The sequence below is a fragment of the Rattus rattus genome, chromosome 4 (assembly GCF_011064425.1).
Source record: "Rattus rattus isolate New Zealand chromosome 4, Rrattus_CSIRO_v1, whole genome shotgun sequence".
NCBI lineage: Eukaryota > Metazoa > Chordata > Mammalia > Rodentia > Muridae > Rattus > Rattus rattus.
The window spans coordinates 133259122-133284426 of record NC_046157.1 but is presented as its reverse complement, the minus strand read 5'-3'; the positions used below and the strand labels follow the sequence as shown (position 1 = coordinate 133284426).

Here is a 25305-nt window from a genome sequence, read left to right as displayed (position 1 = left end):
ACCTTCCACATGTAAGGAAGGAGATGTGGTAGGTGGTGACAGGCTTTTTATACCTGACTTACTTCACTCAACAAAACATCCATGCATGTTGCTGCAAATGACAAGATTGCATGTTTTTTTTGTGGCTGAATATAGGCCACTGACCGTATACACAACTTTTTAAATCCATTACTTAAGCTGACTTCATAATTTGCCTACTGACAGGAATGCATGTTCCTTTTCAATACACGGATTTCCTTCTCTTTGGATATATGCCCCACAGTGAGGCTAATTTTGATTTTACAGCAATTCCATGTTGGGGTGGGGGGTGGTGCTAGGTGTTTGCTTTTGAGACAGGGTCTATGTACCCAGGCTCGAATCAAAGTCCTACTTCTCAGGCCTTCACCTCTCCTGTGCTGGGATGACAAGTGTATGCCACCATATCTACCTATTTAAAGTTTTTTCAGGACCCTCTATTATTTTCCATTATTTAGACCTTTTTAAAGAATCAAATTCGTAACTGACAACAGTCTTCTCTGCCTTATTCTGTTAAGAAAGAATCTCTACACCTCCCACTGAGACAGGATCTCAATGTGTAGCCCTGACTGGCCTGGAACTCTCTATATAGACCAGGCTGGTCCCAAACTCGGAGATCTGATTGCCTCTGTCTACCAAGTGCTATGATCAATGATGTGGGCTACACATTATATTTTTGTTTGCTTGTTTCTAGCAAGCACATATTCTTCTATTTTAGTGAAAGCAGAAAATATTGTTTAAATGTCTCTACTTTTGCTAAACAGTATTTCCTTACATTATAATTGGGCTAGCTGCACAGTGGTGGCCTATGCCTTTAATCCCAGCACTTGGCAGGCAGAAGCAAGCAGATCTCCAGCCTGGTCTACAGACTGAGTTCCAGCACAGCCTGGGCTACACAGAGAAGCCCATCTCAAAAGAAAATAAATAAATAAATAAATAAATAAATAAATAAATAAATAAATAAATAAAATATAACTGAGCTTAATAGTCTATGGAAGAAAAGACACAATTTAATCTTCTTTTTAGTATCTTCTATGAGTAGTTTTTTTAATTAATTTATTTATTGTATACACTATAGCTGTCTTCAGACACAGCAGAAGAGGGCATCAGATCCCATTACAGATGACTGTGAGCTGCCATGTGGTTGCTGGGATTTGAACTCAGGACCTCTGGAAGAGCAGTCAGTGCTCTTAACCACTAAGCCACCTCTCCAGCCCTATGAGTAGTTTTCTAAGGAGAGATTGAAACTTAAAATAAAAAGGAGGGGTTGGGGATTTAGCTCAATAGGTAGAGTGCTTGCCTAGCAAGCACAAGGTCCTGGGTTCGGTCCTCAGCTCCAAAATAAATAAATAAATAAATAAATAAATAAATAAATTAAATTAAATAAAATAAAATAAAAAAGGGTATCTACAAGAGTTTTAAGATAGTAAAATACCTTTATAAGCATAAGAAACTAAAAACAAGACTTTTCTCTAATCACCTTTATTTAAATAATTTTGTCTCTTTATGTACCACCTATAAAGGCAACTGTGTGTTCCTACTTAATATCACTGAAAAGAATATCAATCTCAAGAAATATTAATTTCAGCCACGTGGAGTTGTTTGTTGTGCTTTCCTAGAAGGACAGGGGAGGGAAAAAATGTACCTTTTCTTCTTTGAGTCCATCGGTCAGGAGGAATACTCCATCACCAAATCATTCCATTAGCAGAAGCTCTCTCAAAACCTAAATAGAGAACACTAGGTAAGCACAAAGAGTAGCGGAAGGATACTGGACTACTCTGCCAGTGTATCTCTGAAAGGAGAGGAAGAGGCAGGGCAGGCCTCTAACAAGTGTACATTCACTGAGTGACAAGTATTCAGAGAAACTATTCAACTATTCCAAACCCCGCCTACTCAAAGTCAAATACCAAGCCTGAGTCTGCCCACTGAGCTTATAAAGCGCCTGCTGGGGGTTGGGGATTTAGCTCAGTGGTAGAGCAAGGCCCTGGGTTTGGTCCCCAGCTCCGAAAAAAAGAAAAAAGAGAAGAAGAAGAAAAAGAGAAAAAAATAAATAAAGCGCCTGCTGACCATCAAGTGTACTGTCAATTAGAAAAGGCTGGAAGCTAACTGTTCCAGAAAACAGATATTTCAGGTTCTTAAAACTATTATAAAGGAGGGAATTCAATTTGAAAATCAATATATTCACTACAAAAATGTCATATAGATTGTGTTGTTTTCAAAGAGATGTTCCCCATTTATGTGAATACCTGGTCCCCAGTTGGTGGAACTATTTGGGAAGGATTAGGGGGTGTAGTCTTGTTGGGGGCAGGCTTTGAGGTTCCAAGAGCCAAGTGGCATTCCCAGTGCAGTCTCTACCTTCTGCTTCCAGTTCCAGATGTGAGCCTTCAGCTGTTGCTGCCACTCTGCCTTTGCTCATCCATCATGAATTCTAGCCCTTTAAACCCTAAGTCCAGGGGTTGGGGATTTAGCTCAGTGGTAGAGCGCCTGCCTAGGAAGCGCAAGGCCCTGGGTTCGGTCCCCAGCTCCGAAAAAAAAAAAACCAAAAAAAAAAAAAAAATTAAACCTGTTCCTGTTATAAATAAGCTGCTATAATCACAGTATTTCATCACAGTGATAGAAAAGTAATACCCATATTAAGGTTACTTTTTAAGTACTCTGGGACACATAAAAACTTAAATTCCTACTGGGAAAGATTTTTTAAAATCTCAGTAATGTATCATATCCAAGTCATTCTAATTTTCAGTAATGAATACAAATGTTAATTATTAAATTTCTTTTCGTGTTTAACTAAAATACAACATTTTCCATTTATGGGAACTTCTGTGGTAATTTCCCCCAAGTCAATCTCAATATTAACAAGCTTCAAACCCAGAAGGATTAGAAGAAATGTGAACTTTAAATGAGCTGTTTCTAGGCCCACCATTTGCCATTTGATCTACACAGGCTAAGAGTACTGGTGTGGCAGAAGCCCTTCACCTAACCAATCACCAGTCAGCATCTCTGTGACATTACTGATGCCGGCATGCTGGCTGTAGGAAGCACTGACCACTAGGCACCTGTGCCCACAAGCTGACCATTCACCAGCATTCACTGCTACTTCTTTCTAACAGCAGGCCACGGTGCCTGGAATGCCAACCAAGTTCCCATTTTAGTCTAATAAACTAAAACTGCTGGGGATGTAGTTAAATGGTAGAGCACTTGGTACACATGGGCTCTGGATTAGTTCTCTGGTAGCCATGCCTCCAAATAAAATAAAATAAAATAAAAGCCTCTACCCAAAACCCAGGCATAGAATCTTATGACCACAATTCCAGCTCTAAGGAAGCTGAGGCAGGAGACTGAAAATTCAAAGTCAAGCTGGTCGTGGTGGCACGAACCTGTAACCCCAACACTTGGTGGCTAGAGGCTAGATGATCTTGAGCTCAAGGTCAGCCTAGGCTACATAAACACTACCTCAATAAATAAATATATTAATTAGTAATAAAGGAAAAGTTCAAGGCTAGCCTAGGTATACAAGACCTGTCTCAAAATACAATAATCATCCAGTGAAGAGAGCCAAATGAAATCATTGTATGAAAACAATGCCCACAAGTTTAAAACTCAATGTTTAAAAAACATGGAAGTAAAACAAACAAGCAAAGGGAATGCTGGGTCCATTTCAGTGTAACAACTTCAAGTCTCAATAGCACCAAAATTTCAAAAAACACAAGCAACAGCGCCCTATTTCCGTGGACCTTATAAAACTTGAACCACATTTATAATTTTCTGCAGAGGGTATAGAATGGTCACTGCTCTGCAAACAGCCCAAGCTGGCAGAGCCATGTAGGTCCATCTGTTTATTCCGGACTGCCTGGAATTCTCACTGCTTCCCATCTGTGTATCCGGAGGAAATTACTTTCTACCTTGTAAGTGTTTAATTTAGAACAGTTTGGGATCAAATTTGGATGAAAGGTACTATAAACAGATGGTACATTTGAATAAACTTAATGTTACTAGTACACAGAGTTATTAACTGCTACTAACTCTCTGTCTGTGATGGTAACTAGCTTGAGTAGGATGCTCGTTTCCTAGTGTGCAGTGGAACGTTTACTCTGGGTTCCTTTGTACAGGTCAAGGGCGCACTGCAGATTCCGGTTTAGCACTATCTAGCAGGAGCCAAGGGACCCTTCTAGGAGGGCATGGGATTGTACAGCCACACCTCATTTCCTGAAAGAGATCTACCACATCAAGACTCAACAACCAAAGAAACTGCTGTAAGCTGAGTATGAGAGTACCTATGATCCCAGCTATCAGGAAGCTGAGGCAACAGAGCTGTCATGAGTTCAAGGCCACCCTGGGCTGCAAGAGTGAGTCCCAGTCTAGCCTGAGCTATATAGAATAAGAAGCCGTCTCAAAAGGACGTGGTTTTTTAAAAAAGAAAAAATATCCAACAAAAATGGAGGCTCATGAGATGGCTGTGCAGTTAATAACAAGCACTGCTTTTACAGCACAGGACACAAGTTCCGTTCCCAGGACCCATGCCAGGCACTCCTGCACACGCATGCACACGCACACACTTTCCTAATAAAAAACAAAAAAGGAGGGCTGGTAAGATGGCTCAGTGGGAAAGGTGTTTGCTGCCAAATATGTCTGACTTGACCTGAGTTCAGTCACTGGGACCCACATAATGAAAGGAGAAAATGTACCCCTGCGAACTGGTCCTCTGACCTACATATGCATGCATGTCAATGCATGCATACACAGGAACACACAGAATAAGTAAATTAAAAGCACATACAAAGACATTTTTTAAGGAATGAAAGAAAGAAATGATAACGAAAGCTGGGTGAAAGACGCTACACGGCTGACCCTCAAAATGTGCCAAGGCCAAGGAAGGAGGAATGGCACTTAACCAATGTGGAGAAAACCTGCAGTCAAAGAGCTTATTCTGGCCTAGTTAAGCCCATAGCAGATGTTTAGCGTACAGGCCAGTATGGCAGTACATCAGTAGTGGTGCAGGCCAGTCTGTAGCAATGTGTCAGAGCAGGAGTAGAAAGCTAACACACAGAGCTGGGGAGGCAGCTCAGGTAGAACAGGGCTTGCATGTTTTATCCCCCACAGTGCACAAAAAATGGGCATGTGCCTCTAATCCAAGCACACACAAGGTAGGAGCAGAAGGTCAGGGAATTCAAGGTCACCTTCAGCTCCGTAGAGAGTGAGACTAGCCTGGGTTACAAAGGTGGGGGTGGGGGAATTGTTTTATAGACATTTTTCTTTATTAATATTGTTATAGAAGCCTTTCCCTTCTTTCTTCTTTAATATGGTTTTTCTATGTATCCAGGCTAGCCTCAAACTGATCATCTACCTCAGCCTCCCAAGTACTAATTATAGATATGCACCCCAAACCTGGCTTCCTCCTTCTGAAGGCTTTGAGATGTTTGACTTTTTTCAGGAAGTCATGTATGCTGAACGATGAAAAGAAATGACAACTAAGGAGAACATGCCATCCAAAGCTCCACTAACACCTTTCCTCAGTTATGCACTAACAGTAAAAAAGCGTAAGCCAATAACAACGAGAATGCTGTTTCTCTGGTGTTTCTATGAATGCTTCTCCGTTCACACAGCATTTAAATTGTGCTACATGGAGACAGGAGCCCTGTACCCTGTTGTTAACAGTATCTCTTCCTCTGGCCTGTGCTGGCTTAACTAACTCTGATACGGACGCTATATAAACAGTACTTACCTGAAGTTAGAAACTGTGGGGTTGACTTACCTTCAAGGCCTTTCCACAGATCAACATTCTCCATAAGACTGGCAACTAATGATGCTAGCTGTTCTAAGTTCTGTGAGCAAAAGGCCAAGGCTATACTAGTAGATAACACTCTGCAAACTATACTCTCCTTCACAACAGAAAGATGCAACCCGGAGAAGGAGAAAAAAACAAAAAAAGAAAAAAAAAAAGAAGAGAAAAGAAAAGAAAAGAAAGGAAAAGAAAGAAAGAAAGAAAGAAAGAAAGAAAGAAAGAAAGAAAGAAAGAAAGAAAGAAAGAAAAGAAAGAAAGGAAGGTAGGTAGGTAGATACAACTCTCAGATGATACAATAAAACTAAGAGTTTTGGTTCTCAGAAAAGTGACAACACATTTAGGTTCCACTGGCTACACAGCTTCCTGTGAGGAAGAAATGGGCTGCACACAGTTAAAGATGCTATTTTAATATAAGGATCTGCAAATGTCCAAAAAGAATATCATCTAGTCTAGAATCCTAATCATTGCTTAAGAAAGTGAGGAGGAGAGGAGCACTGTAAGTCACCTTGGTGGTATATGCCTATAATCCCCCATAACTTGGGAGGCTAAGACAGGAGGATTGCCTTGAGTTTGAGGTCAGCCTGAGTAATAGTGCAAAATCCTGTTTTTAAAAAGAAGAGCTATGAACCATCTATTATATAAGAATCAAAAATCTAAAGTCCAAAGACTCTGAAAGCTACCTTTCTTTTTTCTGTTCTCACAGCAAAAATCCAATATGACCTCGATTCAGTCAACTATAAAATCCGACCTGAACCAATGAGGGGCTGTCATTTGTCTGGGGCAAATACTGCCCTGCCTCTCTTATTGCAGAACTATCAATATGATCACAAGCTGGCACAGCTCCCCAGGGAGGGACTACATAATACAGTTTATATACTGTGTTCGGAGAGAAAAAAAAGCTCAGTTCCAAAACATATCCCAACATATCCAAATAAGGAACTTGGAACCTATATTCTTTTTTTTTTAAATCACTATAATTTTTAGTACACATCTCCCAGATTTTAACTTCTTGTAGACTTCATTCTGCTTCTTCAGAATGCCTGGTTTTTATTTAGGGTAGGGAATGTGGATAGATGAAGTCTTACATGTTGCCCAGGCTAGCCTCAAACTATTGAGCTGAAGTGATCCGCCTGCATCCAAGGGTCCCCTGTACTATCTTAAGTTTTTCTAATATGATAGCACTCTATAGAGCAGACAGTATCAAGACAAAAGGAAGCTAACCTGTGTTCTCTCTCCTCCCCATCATCTTCTGCGACTCTTTTAGCCCTGGCTGGCTTAGAGTTGGCTATGTAACTAGGCTATTCGCACATCTGAAGAGGCAATTCTCATCTCTGCCCAAAGAGAAATGAGAATACAAGAATGTGCCACTACGCCCAGCTACTTCTCCTCACGTTGGTTTCTAACAGGTATCTGGGTATCTGGAAGCAGGAACATAATTCAGAAGTAGTTGTCTAATAAGTCCAAGGCCATGGGTTTGATCCCAAGCCCTGCACAGGGTATTTTGATTAAAATAATAGCAACCATTTTTACAAGAGTAATGATAATTAGTGGTTGAAACTGAACAGGACCAGTGAGATGGTGAGTAAACCTGCTACCAAAGCTGACAACCTTAGTTTAATTCCTAGAGCCCACAGGGCAAAAAGAGAAGCCTGGCTCCCAAGAGTTGTCCTCTGATCTCTATATGTTCACCATGTCACACACAGACAGACATAAAAATACATACACATACAAAGAAATAACATACAGAATTTAATTTTTTAAAAATGACTACATATTAAGATAGTAAACTGGGCGGGTTGGGGATTTAGCTCAGTGGTAGAGCGCTTGCCTAGCAACCGCAAGGCCCTGGGTTCAGTCCCCAGCTCCGAAAAAAAGAAAAACAAAAACAAACAAAAAAAAAAAGATAGTAAACTGGGCACGGTGTACACTCCTTTAATCCCAGCAAATGGAAGGTGGAGACAGGTAGATCAAAAGTCAAGACCAGCCTCAGCTATAGCAAGTTACAGGCTACCCTGGGCTACACCTGACTCTTGACCTTGTTCTAAAATAAATAAGTAAATAAATAAACCCAGGGACAGGAAAGTGGACTGAGCAAACTGTATCCTGAGCTCTGAAAGGGATTCCCAGATTAACTAATGGCACTAGTGACTTGAATACAAAATTACCAGATTTTCCAGTAGCCATCCACAATTTGTTTCTTTTTGTCTTCATAGGTAGGGTGGAATTAGGAAACAACACTTCACACTGTAGCCCCAGGTTGCTTTGAACTCTGCAATTCTCCTGTCTTAATCTTGTAAATCCCAAGATTTTATATATATATATATATATATGAGTCACTACACCCGACTAGTGTTTCCTTTTTGAAGTTTGAGTTATAATTTGTTATAATGAAATAAGCCAGAGTTCACACTGTGGATTGAGAAATCATGAATCTGATATTTTACACAGGGAAAATACTTAATAATTATTTCCTTTAAAGTCTTGGTCACTGTGTTTACATGTACGCTAAGGTGCTCTTGGACTCTATTGTTTGACTACAAATATTCTAGATACCAACAGCTTCTTTCCAGACACCCTGTCACTGACACCTTGACCAGGCATGCAAGGCTAAGGACAACTCACCTACAAGAACAGACATGCTAACCAACTGCAACTGTCAAAGCCACTTCAAATTCCAGCCTCGCCTCAAGAAACCCTTTGAGTCGCCAGAGTAGGGGAACTCAGTAAATTAAAGCAGGAATGAAGTTATTATTTTTAACTTTGTACTTACAGGATAATGCCCTTACTAAGTCTTGGCTCATTTAAGTCCCTGAAGGTCAGAAAGCATGAAGATTTTATGCTTTGTACCCACACTAACCACTACAAACAAGCCAACGACACTTAAGGGAGAACCTAATGGGAGGCACAGCCCTTGACCTGAAGGTTGCCCCAATACTCAGTTTATAGTTTGCTTGTTTTTCTGTTTTGTTTTGCTTGCTTTTTCAACACTTATTTAGAGAGATCAAGAATGTGTGTGTGTGTGTGTGTGTGTGTGTGTGTGTGTGTGTGTGTGTGTGTGTGCGCGCGCGCGCACGCGCGCGCACGGAGTGGAGAATAGTGCATGAAGATCAGAAGACTAATTTTGGAAGACGGTTCTTCCACCATGTGGGCAGGGGACTGAATTAATGTGGGCAGGCTTGGTATCTTTACTCTTTGAGCCTCTCCCCACAACAACCCTTCTCCCAATGGCCTGCTGCTTACCTAGACCTGCCAGACCTGAGCACACTTCTGACTGTGAGAGTCCTCTAAGAAGTAAGGGCATGTGGCCATTGCACAAGAAATGCCCACCAACACCCATTTAGTTCCTTTTTGTACCTACTGTGCAGCTTTAAAATTTGAGTTTTCCAAACCATAAAAAGTTCCCATGAAATATTTTAAAATATTGCCATGGTATAAGAGGCATAAGTTGTTACAGTAGCTTGAGAATTTGACATTTAACTGTTAGAATTACAATATCTCAGGATAATGCATTTACTAACTAATATAATTAACTCAAATTAAATAAAGAGCTTATTACTTCATGACCATATAAAATCTTGATAAAGTCAGTCTATATCCAATTCCTTCCTTAATGAATTTGCTCCCTAACATAAGATTTCAAGATGGTTTTATGCTCGACTCTCCCCAGAATCCCTATCATTCCCACTCCTCTGCAGTCCGTAAACAGGGCTCACTCCTTCCTGCCTGGAGAAAGCACGTCCCAGGACAGAGTCTGGCTCCTGTCTGCAGACACCCTGCTGTCTCTCTGCAGGAGACAAGAGCTGTTTCAGACTCTACTACTTTAAAACTACAACGCAAACTATCATATATACAAGGAAAGAGCCCTGGTTATAAATAAAAAAAATTAAAATGTAGTTCCCCAAACCATCTTAGTCATTTATAAAAATAAATTATCAAACCTGTCTTCACCACCTGTTTTTTAATAATAAAATATTTCAAATTTGTTTTACTCCACCACTGAGGGAGGCCTTGAGCTTGCAATTGTGTTTAAGCCTCCCAGGAGCTGGATTAGAGGTATGAGCCACTGCCTAGGAAGCTCCTTTTCAGTTAAATTCCACATGGGGCTGAAGGCAGTGACCCACCATCTCTATAAATACGCTCTTACAGTTAGGTATATGCACCACACCTAGCTCGCCACTCCTGTTCACTCTCATTAGCTAAATACATACACGTGAACGATGTCCCCGTGTGCAGCTGAACAGGAGCACATCTTACTGTGCGTAAATACCCTCTGGCCCTTGCTTCCTTCACTAAACATGTCCTTTCGGTAAGTACAGACAGAATTCATTCACTTTACTCGGGGATAAGTACATTCAAGTGCATGAACAACCAGTTTACCTGTTTTCCTACTGGTGTGCATTGGACTGTTCTACTTCACTGCTATTTTAAAGAGCTCTATCATTCCTGTCACCTTTGTTAGGAAAGCTGCCCAAATTTAAATTGAAAACTTGGCTCAAACATATTTAGATGGTCGAAGAAAAAATAATACTGAAGTTAGCACTAGCCAGATGGCATCTTCTGGTCAGAGCTACCAACAACATCTAACACAGGGGTCATGTGAGCAAGAAACTGGGGATGATCCAGAAGGAAAGCATTTATAAATACCTGACAATTATGAGAATGATCAGTCAATTTGTGGACTCAGAGAGACAAAAGCTAATCTCTCTAGGTATAACTCACTGGCAGCAAAATGAACTGTCCAAAATCCCATCTTTTGGAAGGAAAAAAAAAAAAAAAACAAACCTGTGTATCTTCTTCAAACTTAAAAAGATTATATAACCACTCAAAAAAGTATCAATAACTTACTGATTTAATTATCTGTTTTAGCCAGGCATGGTGCTGCATGCTTACAGTCCCAGCACATAAAAGGCTAGGCAAGAAGATCATGAGTCTAGGACAGCCTACACTATCTATCAAAAAACAGCAAAATCAAACAAAGGGCACAAACTAAACACATCCATCCCACGTGCAGAAGACTGGAGTCCAGACAGGAAACTGAGTGCAACACCAAGAAGAACAGCCTCTGGGGCTGGAGAGATGGCTCAGCGGTTAAGAGCACCCGACTACTCTTCCAGAGGTCCTGAGTTCAATTCCCACCAACCACAACCATCTGTAAAGAGATCTGATGCCCTCTTCTGGTGTGTCTGAAGACAGCTACAGTGTACTTATATATAATAAAATGAATAAAAAAAAAAGAACAGCCTCATGCTTTGTTGTGGTTCACCAAGATTCTCTTAAGGACACACGAAAGCTGCCACTTTCTATTACTTTAAAAAAAAATTGTTTGAGGCTGGAGAGATGGCTCAGCGGTTAAGAGCACTGACTGCTCTTCCAGAGGTCCTGAGTTCAATTCCCAGCACCCACATGGTGGCTCACAACCATCTGTAATGGGATCCGATGCCCTCTTCTAGTGTGTCTGAAGACAGCAACAGTGTACTCATATATAAAATAATTCCTTTTTAAAAATTATATATATATAAAATAAATCATTCTTTTTTAAAAAAAAAAAAACTGTTTGATGAGAAAGTAGTAAAAAAGTCTCCTAAAAAAGAGAAACACCAGGCTAGGGAGAGACTATTCAATGGGTAAAGCACTGGTCACACAAGCACGAGGGTCTCAGTGCAGATCCCCAACACCCGTGTGGAAGTCAGCTCAGCCACACATATCTAAAACCCAGCTTTGAGGAGGCATGAGGGGGATGTGGGGAAACTGCATACCATGTAGACAGGAGGATCACTGGGCCTTACTGGATAGCCAGCCTGCTGTAATAGTGAGCTCTGGATTCAAAGAGAGACCCTATTGGATGGATGGATGGATGGAAGGAAGGATGGATGGATGGACAGATGGACAGAAGGTCAGGCAGACAGACATGGAGGAAGACAAATGATGACCTTTAACCTACACATACACACACAAGCTAGGTGTGGTCCATATAACTATGATCCAACAGTTGGGAGGTAGAGGCAGGAAGATCAGTCACGAAGCTATATAGCAATCTTTTTAAAAAAAATTCCTACCAATAACAAGCTGCCTTTACTGTAGTTGGAATCTGCAGTAAATGGAATTCTGCAGACACTCTGAAAGGAGCTAATGGTCTGGAAGTCAGGATGTGTCCACAGCACTCCTCCCAGTGACTATAACCAGGTTCACATGTGCCATCAAAGCAGGCCTCCTATGCCATCTCCCCACCTCCTTCCTCCCTGCTTGCTCACCTCACACTTACCAAGTCTCACATTAACACTGAGGTACATTCTGGGGTTAGGTATAACAACCCCAAATGCTTTACTGTTTATACAGCTTTATGTCTCAGGTACTGCCTTCTTATCTCCCAGATTCCTACTGAAAATGGTCCTCCAAGCTCTGAGCTCCACGTTTTCATAAATCCCTGAGATCATGTAGTTAGAGACCATCCAACCTTGGATGAGCAGGATCTACAACCCTGATCAGCACCAGGAAGCCTAGAAAACAGAACTTCCGGAGGTGAGAATACATCTCGGTCATACGATGGTTGTTCTCTAAGCTCACTTCCACTGGCAAACACGAGCACACACCATAAATAAATATAATTTTTAAAATGTTTAAAACATGGTCTAGACATTCTTGTGCCTGCAGAAAGGATTCTTTTGACCTTTTTATATTACCAAACTGCTAACCACTTTTAATCTCATTTGCCAAAGAAAAGTTCTTTAAATGAAGTAAGTATATGAAAATGCACTTACTTAATTAAAAAACTTTCTTGAAAGTTGAGATGTTATCTTGTGTAGCCACAGGCTAGCCTCAAAGGGCTATATAACCAAGAATGACCTTGAACTCCTGACCCTCTTGCCTCTATGCTGGGATTACAGGAATGCCTGGATTAATATTTTTTTTTTTTTTTTTTTTTTTCAGGGGGAAACCCTTTTGCTAAAGCTCTACCACTGAGCCAAATCCCCAACCCCTGGATTAATATTTTAAACCCTTTGTAACTTCAAAAGCCAAGATTATACACACACACACACACACACACACACACACACACACACACACACACACACGACACTTAAACACAACCCTTCTTACTCTGTAACTCGACTCAGGCTGGCCTAGAACTATGTTGTCCTGGCTGCTCTACCACTTGAAATCTCCTAATTAGTGCTGGGATTGCAAACAGACACCACTGTGTGCCCAGCTTGAAAAGCTGTTTTCTTTCTTTTTTGTTGTGGGGGGAGGGGGTCACTACGTAGTTCTAGCTGTCCTACAGTTCACTTTATAGATAGACCAGGCTGCCCTGCAATTCACTATGCAGACTAGACTAGGCTGTACAAGATCTGACTAATGCAGGCTAGGCTGCACTGCAACTCACACTCTGTAGATCAGGCTGGCCTTGAACTCACTAGGTTATCTCTCTCAACACCTGTACCTGATTCTCCACTAAAATCCTTTCTTGAAGGCAGGCAATGGTGGGACACAGCTTTAACCCAGCAATCAGGAGGTAGAGGCAGGCAGATCCCTGAGTTTCAGGCCAGCACAGAGCAATTTCCAGGGCAGCCAAGGATTACACAGAGAAACCCTGTTTCAAGAAAACAGGGTGTGCTGGTCCGTTCCTGCAATCCAGCCCTGGGAGACTGAGGCCATCTTAAGCTACAGAGTGAGTCCCAGGCTAGCCTGGGTGACAGACTGAGATCTTGAACTGGTTGGTTTTGTGGGAGGTGCCAGCCCTGGGCAAGTGTAAGATCTAGGAGATGTAAGAAAGGTAGCAGAGGGTGAGCCTGAGCAAGTCCGTGAGCAGCTTTCCTCCAAGACTCCTGGCCTGAGCTCTTGGTCCTTTTGCCTCTGGAGTGTTGGAATTACAGGCCTATACCTGCCCATGCCGCCAGTGCTGGCCAGGCTCCTGACTGCATCCCTGCTCTGACTGCCCTCAAGTGATAAGGTGATGTGAACCACACAAACTCTCTTTTCTCCCCAAATTGCATTTGGTCATGGTGTTTATCACAATAAGAGAGAGCAGACCAGGAGAGACCCTGTCACAAAAGGAAATATCCCATTCTCCAACATCACTTCTGCTTCATTAAAAGAAATAAGGACCATTGAAAGCTCTTACAGGCTGCTGCTGTTCTTTAGAAATACTGTTGGAAGGACTGTGGCATGGACGGATGTAGTCCTGTAATCCCAACACTCCAAAGACAGAGGCAACAGAACCAAGAGTTCAAGGCCAGCCCGACTACTCCACTGTATAGCAAGTTTCACACCGGTGCTTAAATCTGTGTTGTAACCTTTTCTTGGCCGCCTAAGACCTCAGACTCAGCAACATTTACTACTTACTTTAGACTCAGCTAATCACACAGAAACTAAAATCAGAACTCCAGCAATATTCTCACTAATCTCTTCTCTTAAAGAAGACAATCCAACTGCCTAAAGTGGGGGTATGTACAGTGGGACACAGGTGTAATCCCAGCAGTCCAGAAGAATTCAACACTGGTCCAAACTACAAATCAAGACCTTATCTCAAAAATAAATAAATAAATAAATAAATAAATAAATAAATGTAGTTTTTGAACATTTTTTAATTTTTCTTCCCAAATTACCTGTCTAGTAGTACTACACTTATTTATGTGCGTGTACTCTGGAGGTCAGAGGCCAACTCGCTGCGGTCCAGTCCTGTTATCGAGGGTTTCAGGAATTGAACTAAAGTCATCAGGCTTGATGACAAGTACCTTTACCTGCTGAGCTACCTTAGTGGCCCATGCTTTCAAATTTTAACAATATAAAACAGCTTTGAATTTTTTTACTTAACTATGAACTCTAAATCTGCCAATATAGCCATAACCTATGAAATAATAAATTTAACTAGGTATAGATTATATCAGCGTATTTTTCATATTAAAATACCTTTATGAAATACCAAAGCTACTAGAAACAGCTTGAAATCATGTTTTCTTCTAAATATAAGTTATAAAACTATGTCTGAAATGAACTTAGTAGTTCTATCAGAGACTGACAATAGTAGCCTGTGTCTACTGTAGGGTCCTACTATCTATTGCTGACTACAGAGAAGCTTGCCTCATTCGGGTGCTAGCTACCACCTTCTTACCTGTCACTCTCCCACTCTTTTCACACCGGTGCTTAAATCTGTGTTGTAACCTTTTCTTGATAAACCCAACTCTGCCTCATTCAAAATGTCTTTCCTACTTTTAAAAAACTAAAGGTCACTATGTAGCCTGGTTCATGATATACTAAAAGAAAGTAGTAACTATAAAGGGTTAATATATATCGGTCACCCCAGGATCCAGGCACAGTAGTAAATGATACATAAACCATACCATAGGTACTAATACCAGAAAAGCCCAGTATAGAGATAAAGAAACTGAGGCAAAGAGGCTCAAAGAAAGATGTGTTCAAGGCATTTCCAGATCCGAAGCCTAGGCCTCATACCACTATGCCTGTATTAGTAAATAGAATAAATAGTAAAATATTACAATCCACTCTTTGTATGGAAACACCCACTTGTAACCCCAATACTTGGGATGTTAAGGCTGGGCTACACAGTGAGTTAATGAATCAAAAATATAAAATAACCAGCAAATTCTTCACTGATCTCACTACCAATGACTACGGTGATGGCTATTCCTGGTTGTCAACTTGACTACATCTGGAATGAACTACAATCCAAAAATGGATGACACACCTGTGATCCAGATCTAGAGGCTAGAATACACAAGCTTCTGACCCAGTTCTTGACATGGGACCATATAGATCTTGAGGCACAGTGGCCATGAAAAGCTTAAGGCCGGGCAAGGTAACACACGCCTTTAATCCCAGGAGACTAAGGCAAGCAGATCTCTGAGTTCAAGGCCAGCCTGGGACAAAGCAAGTTCCAAGTCCAAGTGTGAAGGTGCACACCTTTAATTTGGGCCACACCTTCTGCTGGAGGCCTACTAAGGACACTGGAAGAAGGAAGGCCCTCTCCTTTGCCTGCTTGTACTTGTTAGCTCATCTCTTGGTACCTACTTCAGGATTCCAGCTTATCCGAAAGATCAGCTGAAACAACTACCCTCATGGAACTGAGAAACTATTAGATTCTTGGACTTCCCATTCACAGCTGCTCACTGTTGAGTTAGTTGGACTGCAGACTGTATGTATATCTTACAATAAATTCCCTTAATATGTAGAGACATCCCATAAGTTCTGTGACTCTAGAGAACCCTAATACATACACACAAATATATGACAAAAACAAAATAGTATGACCTACAGCTTTGTTGCATTTTTGTACCTGCTCCGAATAAACCTACATCACACAAGTTTGTCCTAGACAGCCATTTAAAGAACAGGTACAAATATAAGAGCAATAAAGTAAGAACCTTAATGTGGGTACAGCAGTCAGTTAACCCGTAAGACAAGTGCTGTTCTTGACCAGCCAAATTCAACCAGTGTTGTTTTCCCTCTTTGGTAGCCACAGAAGTACTAACCAGTAGCTTGCTTCTACAAATCTACAGTTGCACATAGTTGTCTGCAAATAGCCCTGCTGCCTGGAGGACCAACATCTATATTGAGGACCGTTTCCTCAAGATCGCTCCTGTGTTCTTTCCTGCCTTCACGATGCTTATCTCTCCTTTGATGGATCACTTGATACATTAAAGGATTTGGTCAAACTGCCATTGACCGATAATACCAAAGTCCTTTTCATTTTCCGCAAACGCAGTTTCAAGCCACTAACAACACCCCCCACCCCCTTCACTTTTCACCGGGATTTGTATCCTGGGGCAAACCCACATAGGACACTCAGCAAGGTTCACTGTCTTGCCAGCTGGGCGCCCAGTGTGGGCATTCAAAAAACCCTCTGAGTGAATGGGCGGAAAGCAGCGTGGGTGGAGGCGGGAAGAGGGGACCCGAAGGAATGCCACACAGCTCGGACCACGGCAGTGGCGCCGGGACCCGGAGGGTGGGACCGGGGCCGAGCCACCACGTCCGGAGCTCTTCCACAGGCAGGCGCCATCCCCGCATGCCAACCCAGCGCAATCCCGCGCCTCGGCCGACCCGCCTTCGAACCCAGGGACCGCCCGGACCCGCGCGGGCTCACCTGACGCTCCCGCAGCTCCGCGCTCTTCGCCCGGCGCGAGCCCGACTGCACGGCGGGTACGCGAGATCAGCTGATTCACGGGGGCGGGGCCTTCAGTTAGGGGCGGGGCCTCAGGCGGCGGGCTGGAGAACAGGCCCACAGAATGGGTAGGGCTAGGCAAGAGCCTGTGACGGTGTCCGAGAAGGATCAAGATTGCTCCGAACGCATCAGCAACTGCAGGCAAGCCATTTAGTCATTTAGAAACAATTATCCTAGGGCGCACTTTAGAAGCAACCAAAGACTTAGTGAAAGGACCTAGCTCCATGAGCGTTTCCATGGTAACGATAGGCTGCGCTTGAGTATGGAAGCCACGGCAAGTTTTGTTATCTCCTCAAACTGCGAGAGATGAAGAGAAAAATCTTACCTCTTAGAACATGACTGCACACGTCTGTAATCCTAACGTTTGTAAGATGAAGGCAACAGAATCAAGAATTCGAGGCCAGCCTTGAGACCCTGTCTCAAGACAAAAGTGAAAATACGAACAATCTTTAAGCTGCATGTTCATGAATTGTTCCCTAATGAGGATAGCTTCCTCCCCCTCCCCACCATGACGTCATCTCTTCCCGAATGTGCGTTTGCCGCGTGTCCACCCCAAACGGTAGAGTGAGGTAGGAAGAAATTATTTCCTCAGGGCTCTTCAATAAACAACGTTAAAATTGTTGTGTTTGATTCACAGTCTCACAACAATCCACACTTGTCATGGTCGCAATCCTCCTGCTGAACCCCTAACTCCTCCCTTGAATATTTTCTGTAACAGCTGCTCTTGGAACACAAGCAAGAGAGAGAAATCTGCTGCTACAGAGTGTGCATCGCTGAACCTACAAAGTTGCATTTACTCCATTAAAGACAGATATATTCCCTGGATCTAATGCTCCTGTGTACAATTCCTCCAACTCAGAGTCCCTCACCAGAGCCTTATCAACTTCAGAACCAGAGCAGACAAAATTTTGTACAGCCTTGAGAATGGCGCCACCAAATGGTACAAACCAGAGATGTCTTGCAGTGAATGGTGCCTGGGCTCTTACCGCCCTAAGCTACCTGTCCTCCATACCACAACTAAAAAAAGACAACCGTGAAAGAGATGTATTCAATGAAGCTGCACTAGGAAGAAGAATAAAGGGGCTGGTCCAGCAACCCCCCACGTCTATCTCTGGGGTCCTGACATGAGGTTTAAATAGCCTCAAGGTGTTATCCTGCCCGTGGTAAACACATCTTGGTTGGTCCTGCAAAGCAAACTGTCAAGTTGTCAGAACCAGGAAACAAGTTCTCCCGGGAATCCCAATCTTTTCCTTCCCCAGAGAGACTCTTGAGGAAATTCTAATTCTAATTATCCTGCTAGTCCAATAGTCAAAAGAGGGGCCCACGTGTCCTCTCAAGATAGTCACACAGCTTCTGCTGAGACATCCGTGTAGCCAAACATTATTTCAGAACCTAAACCAGTCATTTGTACACTAATACATTATCTCCTAGTTCTCTCCCTGAGTAACCCCATTGCTACCAAAATATCTACCTGCAACCAAAATATCCACCTGCAACCAAAATCTTCCTTTTCCTGTCCTGGAGAGAAAAAAAAAGAAAGACATTTTGTCCTCTCATGCTAATCCTGCCCCTTGAATTAAGGCATCACCCTTCTAATCCACTTAGAGGCTCGCCCACTCTTTTTTTTTTTTAATCAATTCGATTCCTCATTCTTTCTCAACAAAATAAGTCTCTGTTGTTTCATTTTGGTTATTTTTCTTCTACCTCACCTCCTGTGCAACCTAACATTCTACCTCTATGTTTTTGTTCTGTTGTTTTTCAAGACAGGGTTTCTCTGTGTGGCTAGACGCTTAGTTATGTTAGTTTGCTAATTATGTATCACCCATGTGGCCTTTCAGAAATTATACAGAGTGATGAATATCACACTTATCCTTATAAAGTACATGTCTTGGCCCTGAAAGAATAGGTTTAAGAATGGCCCCCCCAAACAACCAGACTGTTGGCATTGCTCTTGGTTACCCACTCACAGAAACAAGCTGGTAAGATACTATGGTTGAAGACACTGTACACTTTCACCACAAGAAATGAAGAAATCAGTATGGAATTCATCAGGACACTTATTCCCTAGTGGCTAGTTCTCAAGGCATCAGGACAGAATTCTACTTATCTTATTATATTTATGTGCAGGTCACTTCAGAAGAAAAGGTACCGGTTTTCTTACTCATCACTGGACCGTGCATGCTACAACACACATTTGCCAGGCAAGCTATGCCCTTGGTGTAGCAGTGGCATTGCTGTTTAGGGCATAACCAACTGCTTTCTGGTTTGAGTTGGAACCTGCTCCAATGGAGGGAGTTCGTTTCTCATACTACAAAGCCCATGGCTGCAAAGGTAATAGGCCCCGAGGGAAATCTACTACTGTTGTTTTCCTGATTGCCAAAACCTGCCTTCTGTGTTTGTGTTTATACCCCTAGATTAGTGGGTCTCTTAGGTAAGAGAAGCCTCTCTTTGCTGAGAATTAGTAACCATTGAAAGCTCACTCTAAGTGGGATGTCTACCCAGGTGCAGAAGGAGCAAGAGCCCGAGGATGGTGAGGATGCTGTGAAAGGCTCTTCTAGACATGTGGCTGCCTTCATGAACTCACAGCACGAGATCAAACAGAATTTTAGCACAGATTGGAGAGAAGCACACAAGGCTCCACCCCTAGCCTAAGACTATTGGAAGCTGATGGCTGCTGAGGGAAAGAGGGTTATTTTTCTTTGGGGACATAGCCACTGGTAGATTGCCCATTCTCTAGTGAAAAGCCCCCATGCCCATGCCCATAAGAGCAGCACCAGTTGGACTCAGTGGATATATATAATGTTTATATATATATATGTATATATATATATATAATTTATATTTTAAAGAGGACATGCAGTTAGGAGAAGGTCCAAGGGGAGTTGGAAAGAAATGAGGGTGACTATAATCAAAATACAATAATTAAAAATATTACAAGAAAAGGGCAATAGGGCTAGAGATGCTCAGTAAAGAGTGCTTACTGCTCTTGCAGAGGACCCAAATTCACTTACAAGAACCCACATGGGACAGCGCACAGCTGCCTCTTCTGGCCTTCACAGGGACCTTCATACACATAACATTCATACCCAGGGATACACACATACACATAAAATAAAATAAACCTTACAAAAAAATGGCCACCCCTGAGAGGAGGACCGGAAACAAGAGCATCAAAAGAACTGACTTTGCTCATTCTTTGACTTAATCATGTGCTTTTTAAAAATCTTTCTTTTGAGGATCTGTTTGTTGGCTTTGGTTTGCTTTGGTTTTTGGTTCTCTAGACTGGGCCTCATACAACCCAGGGTGCCCTCAAATTGGCAGTGGAGCCAAGATCGGCCTTGAATTCCTGGTCCTCTTGCTCCCTCCTCCTGAGTGCTGAGATTAGAGATGTGCTCTGCCTCGCCCTACTTCAAAACTGGCAAACATGAAAAAGATGCAGTAGCTCAGTGACACAGAGCTTGTCTGTTGCCCATAGGGCTCCGGTTTTTATCCCCAGTGACCATGTTCGAAGGAAGCCTCACTTGTGTGACGGTCTGAATATGCTTGGTCCAGGGAGTGGCACTACTAGGAAGTGTGGCCTTGTTGGGCTAGGCGTGACATGGAGGAAGTGTGTCACTTTGTGGGTGACCCTCCTCCTAGCTGCCTAGCAGTCAGTCTTTCCTTAGGAACAAGATGTAAAACTCTCAGCTCCTCCAAAACCCTATCTGCCTGCTTGGACACTGCCATGCTTCCCTCCTTTATGATAATGGACTGAAATGCAGAATCTGTAAGCAAGCCCAAATAAATGTTCTTTATAAGAGTTGCCTTGGTCATGGTGTCTGTTCACAGCAGTAAAACCCTAACTAAGACACCTTGCTTTAAATAAACAAGGAGCTATTTGAATAGAGAGGCCACAGGGAGGATCCCTGAGGTGCCAGGTATGGCAGTGGAGCCTTCTGAGACCTTCTGTGCCAACCTTGTCACCAGCTGAATCAACGGAAAGACACCAGCTAATGGCAAGTGATCCAGAAAAAACAGCTTTGTCAAGACGTGTCTGAATTCCTGACCAATTCTCCAGACATATCTTGCTTCTCTAAGTCAGTACATTTGGAATGTTTGGTTATGCAGCAACAACTGAAACAAGGGCAGAGTGACAGCTAATAAACAAATAAGGTGGTGACAAAGACTTCAGATGTGGGCGGCAGCTTTCTAGCTATTGTCAAAGACTGGATGGAGCCTAATTTCAACTTCAGCACTTGTCTTTGTGACCTTGACTTGAGTCATTTTAACCTCAGTGTGCCTTGATTTCCTCACCAATAAAACAGGGATGGCAGCAGGCCTAGCTTATTAGCAAAGCGAAGGTCAAATGATTCACTGAATATATAGAGTTCATCATTCACCACGGTACAGAGCAAAAGCTATATGTGACCAGACATAATGGTACTGACCTATAATAATACCATTAAGAAAGACTGAAGGAAGAGGATTATAAATCTAAGACAAGATTATATAGCAAGATTATATAGCAAGACTTTGTCTCAAAGAGGGGAAGGGCGAGCAGCCAGACATACACCTGGGTAGCCTTCCTGAGGCAGAGGTAGGAGATCAGGAGGGTCACATGCCTCAGTCACAAGTTGGAGGCTAGCTTAGTTCCACATAGTGTGAGACTCTGGAGAAGGAGGAGGAAGAAAAGGAGGGGGCAAGGGGAAGAGGAAGAAGAGGGCAGGGAAGGAGCGATGGAGTATTGATAAGTCGGGCTAAGTTCTTTGTCTACTCAAACTTGGAACTTGAGGTGGGGGCCAGGGGAATGGTGTTGCAGGGACCGCAGAAGACTTGAGAAAACACAGGAAGGCTCTTCAGCACCGCCCAAAACACATACGTTACAGAGAGAATAGGAGGGGAGGAGGGAAAGGTATTTCCTTGGAGAAGGAGTGTTGTGAAGTATAATTTTTTAATGGAGTAGCAGTTAACAGGGTGTGAGGTGAAAGTGTGGAACAGGTTTCCAGGACTAGGAGTGTAGCTCAGCGGCAAAGAGCCTGCCTAGCGAATGCGATGTTCCAGAGCCCAGGAAACAAACAATAACATCCCAAAACCAAACACTAAAAAACAAAACTGCTCTTCCAGAGGTCCTGAGTTCAAATCTCAGCAAGCACAGGGTTGCTCACGACCATTTGTCGTTTTTTTTAAAGATGTATTTATTTACTTGTTTATTTATTTACCTACTTATTTTATGTATATAACCACACTGTCCTTGACACACCAGAAGAGGGCATTGAAAAGTTCTCAGGGAGAACTTCTCCTCGGGATGGAGGTCCTCTAACTCAATGACCAGACCGAGACCACCGGATGTAATTAGCAAGAGGATTTGGTTTATTGTCGGGATACACAGGCACAGACACCTGTGGGCGCTTCAGTCACTCGGGGGACTGGCGCGCCCCACGGAACCAAGGATGGGCTTTTTATAGGATTCTGGGGAGCAGAAGCAAGCATACAGAAGCAGATGCATGGTTACAGGGATATAATTGGTGGATTCTAATGTGGCAAGGGTTTAGCCCGGGGGCAAGTTCCCTAGCTACCTTTTTGCTAGCTACCTTCCTGAAACATAACGGCTGACTCGGCCCCCCACCAGGGTGTGGGACCTCTCCCGGGGCTTTTCTCCTTGTCAGGTGCTCAACCGCAGTCGTCCTGTTGCCATGCCTTCAACCATACACATCTTGCTTGGCAGCCGCTGTGTACTCAGTGTTCTAACCTTTCTCTGAACCAGTCATCTTAAGTACAGCCTTGCAAAATGGCGTTACTGCTGCTAAGCTGGGGTCTTTCATTCCCCCATTTTCTTTTAGACTTGAGTAAAATCCTTTACTCAAATCGAATTCTAAGGAATCTCTTCCTGTTGTCTTACCCTCTGGTATTGTTGGGTGAGAACAAGCGTCTGAATGACTGAGAGTCTGTTCTTTATGAACTGCATCAATCTGTTTAGAATGCAGGGGCCCAAGAGGAGGATTAGGAGGAGAATGATTAAGGGTCCCATCAAGGTGGACACCAGGGTAGCAAACCAAGGGGATCTACTAAACCAGCTCTCGAACCATCCCTGATGGGCTTCTCTGTCTGCCTTTTGTCTAACCTTTCTCTAAGTTTATTCATGGAGTCTTTAATTACTCTTGAATGGCAGTTCTGAATTCTCTATAAGCCTTGTATTGCAACAGCAGATGTCCTTGTGCTGCCCTTGCAGCACCTAGATAGCCTTAGCCCTAAGTAATTCTCAACTCCTCTTTTGTGGCTTACTAAGTCTTTAGCATCAGGATTCTAATCTGGACACTATCTAAACCTATACACCAAGGTCATGACCAGCTTTTAGAACTTCTAAACTTATACAGATTGTGATCCCCGAGGCACAGTCCCAAGAAGTGTTAGGAGTACTAGCATATGCAATGTTATATCATTTGTAATGGAAATCAAGCCTATCCCACACCTATCTTGATAGAACCCAGGACAAACATGACTGAATTTCCCTCTAGGTCCCAGCTCTCAGCCCCAACAGCTAGTACACGGCTGGTGAGGGCTGAGAATTGACAGCTGTCAGTGTGGTCAGCAGCACCAGGTACAGTCCTTTCCAGCGAGGCTCGAATGTCTGGGCTCAGTGTAGCTGCAGTCTCCGACCTGGAACTCAGGGTCTCCGGGGCATAGGCTGCTGTCAGCTGTGAGCAGATTTCTTTCTGTATCACCTGTAGGTCTTTTAGCCTGGCACACAAATCATTATTACTATGGCACTATGACATGTTGGTTCAGTAACATCATCTAATACAGTCAGGGGGGCTGAGGCCCCATTTAAGATCTCAAAGGGGTAAGGCTGAATCTGGAAGGGGTATTTCTTGCTCTGAAGAGAGCAAGAAGGAAGGAGTATCACCCAGTCTGTGCCAGTCTCCATGGTCAATTTGGTCAGGGTCTCTTTTAGAGTTCTATTTATTTACTCTACCTGTCCTGAACTTTGAGGTCTGTAAATATAATGTAATTTCTAATCGACCTCTAAATACTTGGCCACACCCTGGCTTACCTTGGCAACGAAAGTAGGGCTGTTGTCTGACCAGATTACCTTGGGCATTCCAAATCGGGGGAAGATTTCTTCCAGTATCTTCTTCATGATTGTAGAGGCCATCTCTCGTTTGGTGAGGAAAGCCAGTTGTTGGCTTCACCAGGGCATCCAAGAGATGGCAAAGGCATCTGCAGTGCTGATGTGCTGGGGGCGTAGAAGTTCAGCCATCCCAGATGACATCATTTTGTCCACCATGGCAGCACCCACTTATCTCTGACTTTTATTCATGAAGAGAACTGTAACGAGGTCCTCGGTTTTCAGCAGCGGTCAATCAGCCAGTCGCAGAGGTCTTTTTTTTCCACTCATGGGCTTCTGCCAGTGCTTGACACTTTCGTGCTGTGGTGGCTCCAGGTCCGGACTGGGCAGCAAGGTGACCAGATTGTCCCCACCCGTGGAGAATCTAGTCCATGGCAGCTGACCAGTGGTCCCATCTTTTGGGACACTCTATTCAAAGGCAAACATCAGCCACTCTATCACAGTTTAAGTCCTGGATTGGGTGATGATTGTTGTGCCCGACTGGCAGGAACAGTGTATTCCAGGCAGAATGGCACTAAGCCACACATCTCCCAGCATCAGGTACTGATACACTGAGACAGGTCTTAAGCTCCACATACACAGTCTGTAGATATGCATATACATGGCCTCACCCAGCCATCTCAGCCCACACAAGCCATTTTGGAGAGCAAATTTCTCATGAGCAAGGGATAGGGGCAGGCAGGGATGACTATGAACTAGTGGGTTACCCAGCCCACGCCAAGGTCCACTGTTCTTGGCAGTCCATAAGTATTGTTCGTTGTCAGTCCTTTGCACTCAAGGTCTTTGGATATTGGCCCACTGGGGGCATAGGAGCACAGAGCATTGGGTCCCTGTATCCACACTTCCCTTTTATCTCTGTACATAGCCAGCACTCTAGGACCAAGAAGCTCTCCAGTGGCCCCTCTTGTTCTTTCTTGGGCAGTCCCTGACCCAGTGTCCTTTTTCTTTGCATTAGGCACACTGATCTTTAGCCAGGAATTCTCTTCTGTTGCCAGGTACTATCTTCCTAGGTTCTCTAACTACTGTGGCCAGTATATGTTCTTCTCTCGTCTTTTATCTCTCTTTAGCTCTCTAACTTTTTTTTTTCAGCAACTTAGCTTAACTCTTTATATCTTTTCTTTATCTTAGCCAGATTGGTGGGGCATTTTCCAGCCCCTCAGAGACCCACCCTTGAGCCTGGCGCAGACCTGAGCACTCCCTACCTTCAGGCGTCTGAAGAGAGCAGGC

At 43.2% G+C, this 25305-nt stretch overlaps 1 protein-coding gene across 2 annotated transcripts in view; it reads right to left on the bottom strand.

The window, feature by feature from the left end:
• The window catches only part of Als2 (alsin Rho guanine nucleotide exchange factor ALS2), a 72393-nt gene extending 55289 nt beyond the window's left edge, over positions 1 to 17104 (bottom strand). The window contains exons 1-2 of one of the 2 annotated variants that reach the window (XM_032901149.1): positions 16896 to 17104; positions 1661 to 1738 (exon numbers count right to left, since the gene is read on the bottom strand). In XM_032901149.1, the coding sequence (XP_032757040.1) occupies positions 1661 to 1680 (20 nt within the window). In that variant the 5' untranslated portion in view covers positions 1681 to 1738; positions 16896 to 17104. The remainder of the gene's footprint in view (positions 1 to 1660; positions 1739 to 16895) is intronic. The other variant, XM_032901150.1, reaches the window with a different exon arrangement.
• Between the last annotated feature and the right edge of the window lie 8201 nt (positions 17105 to 25305).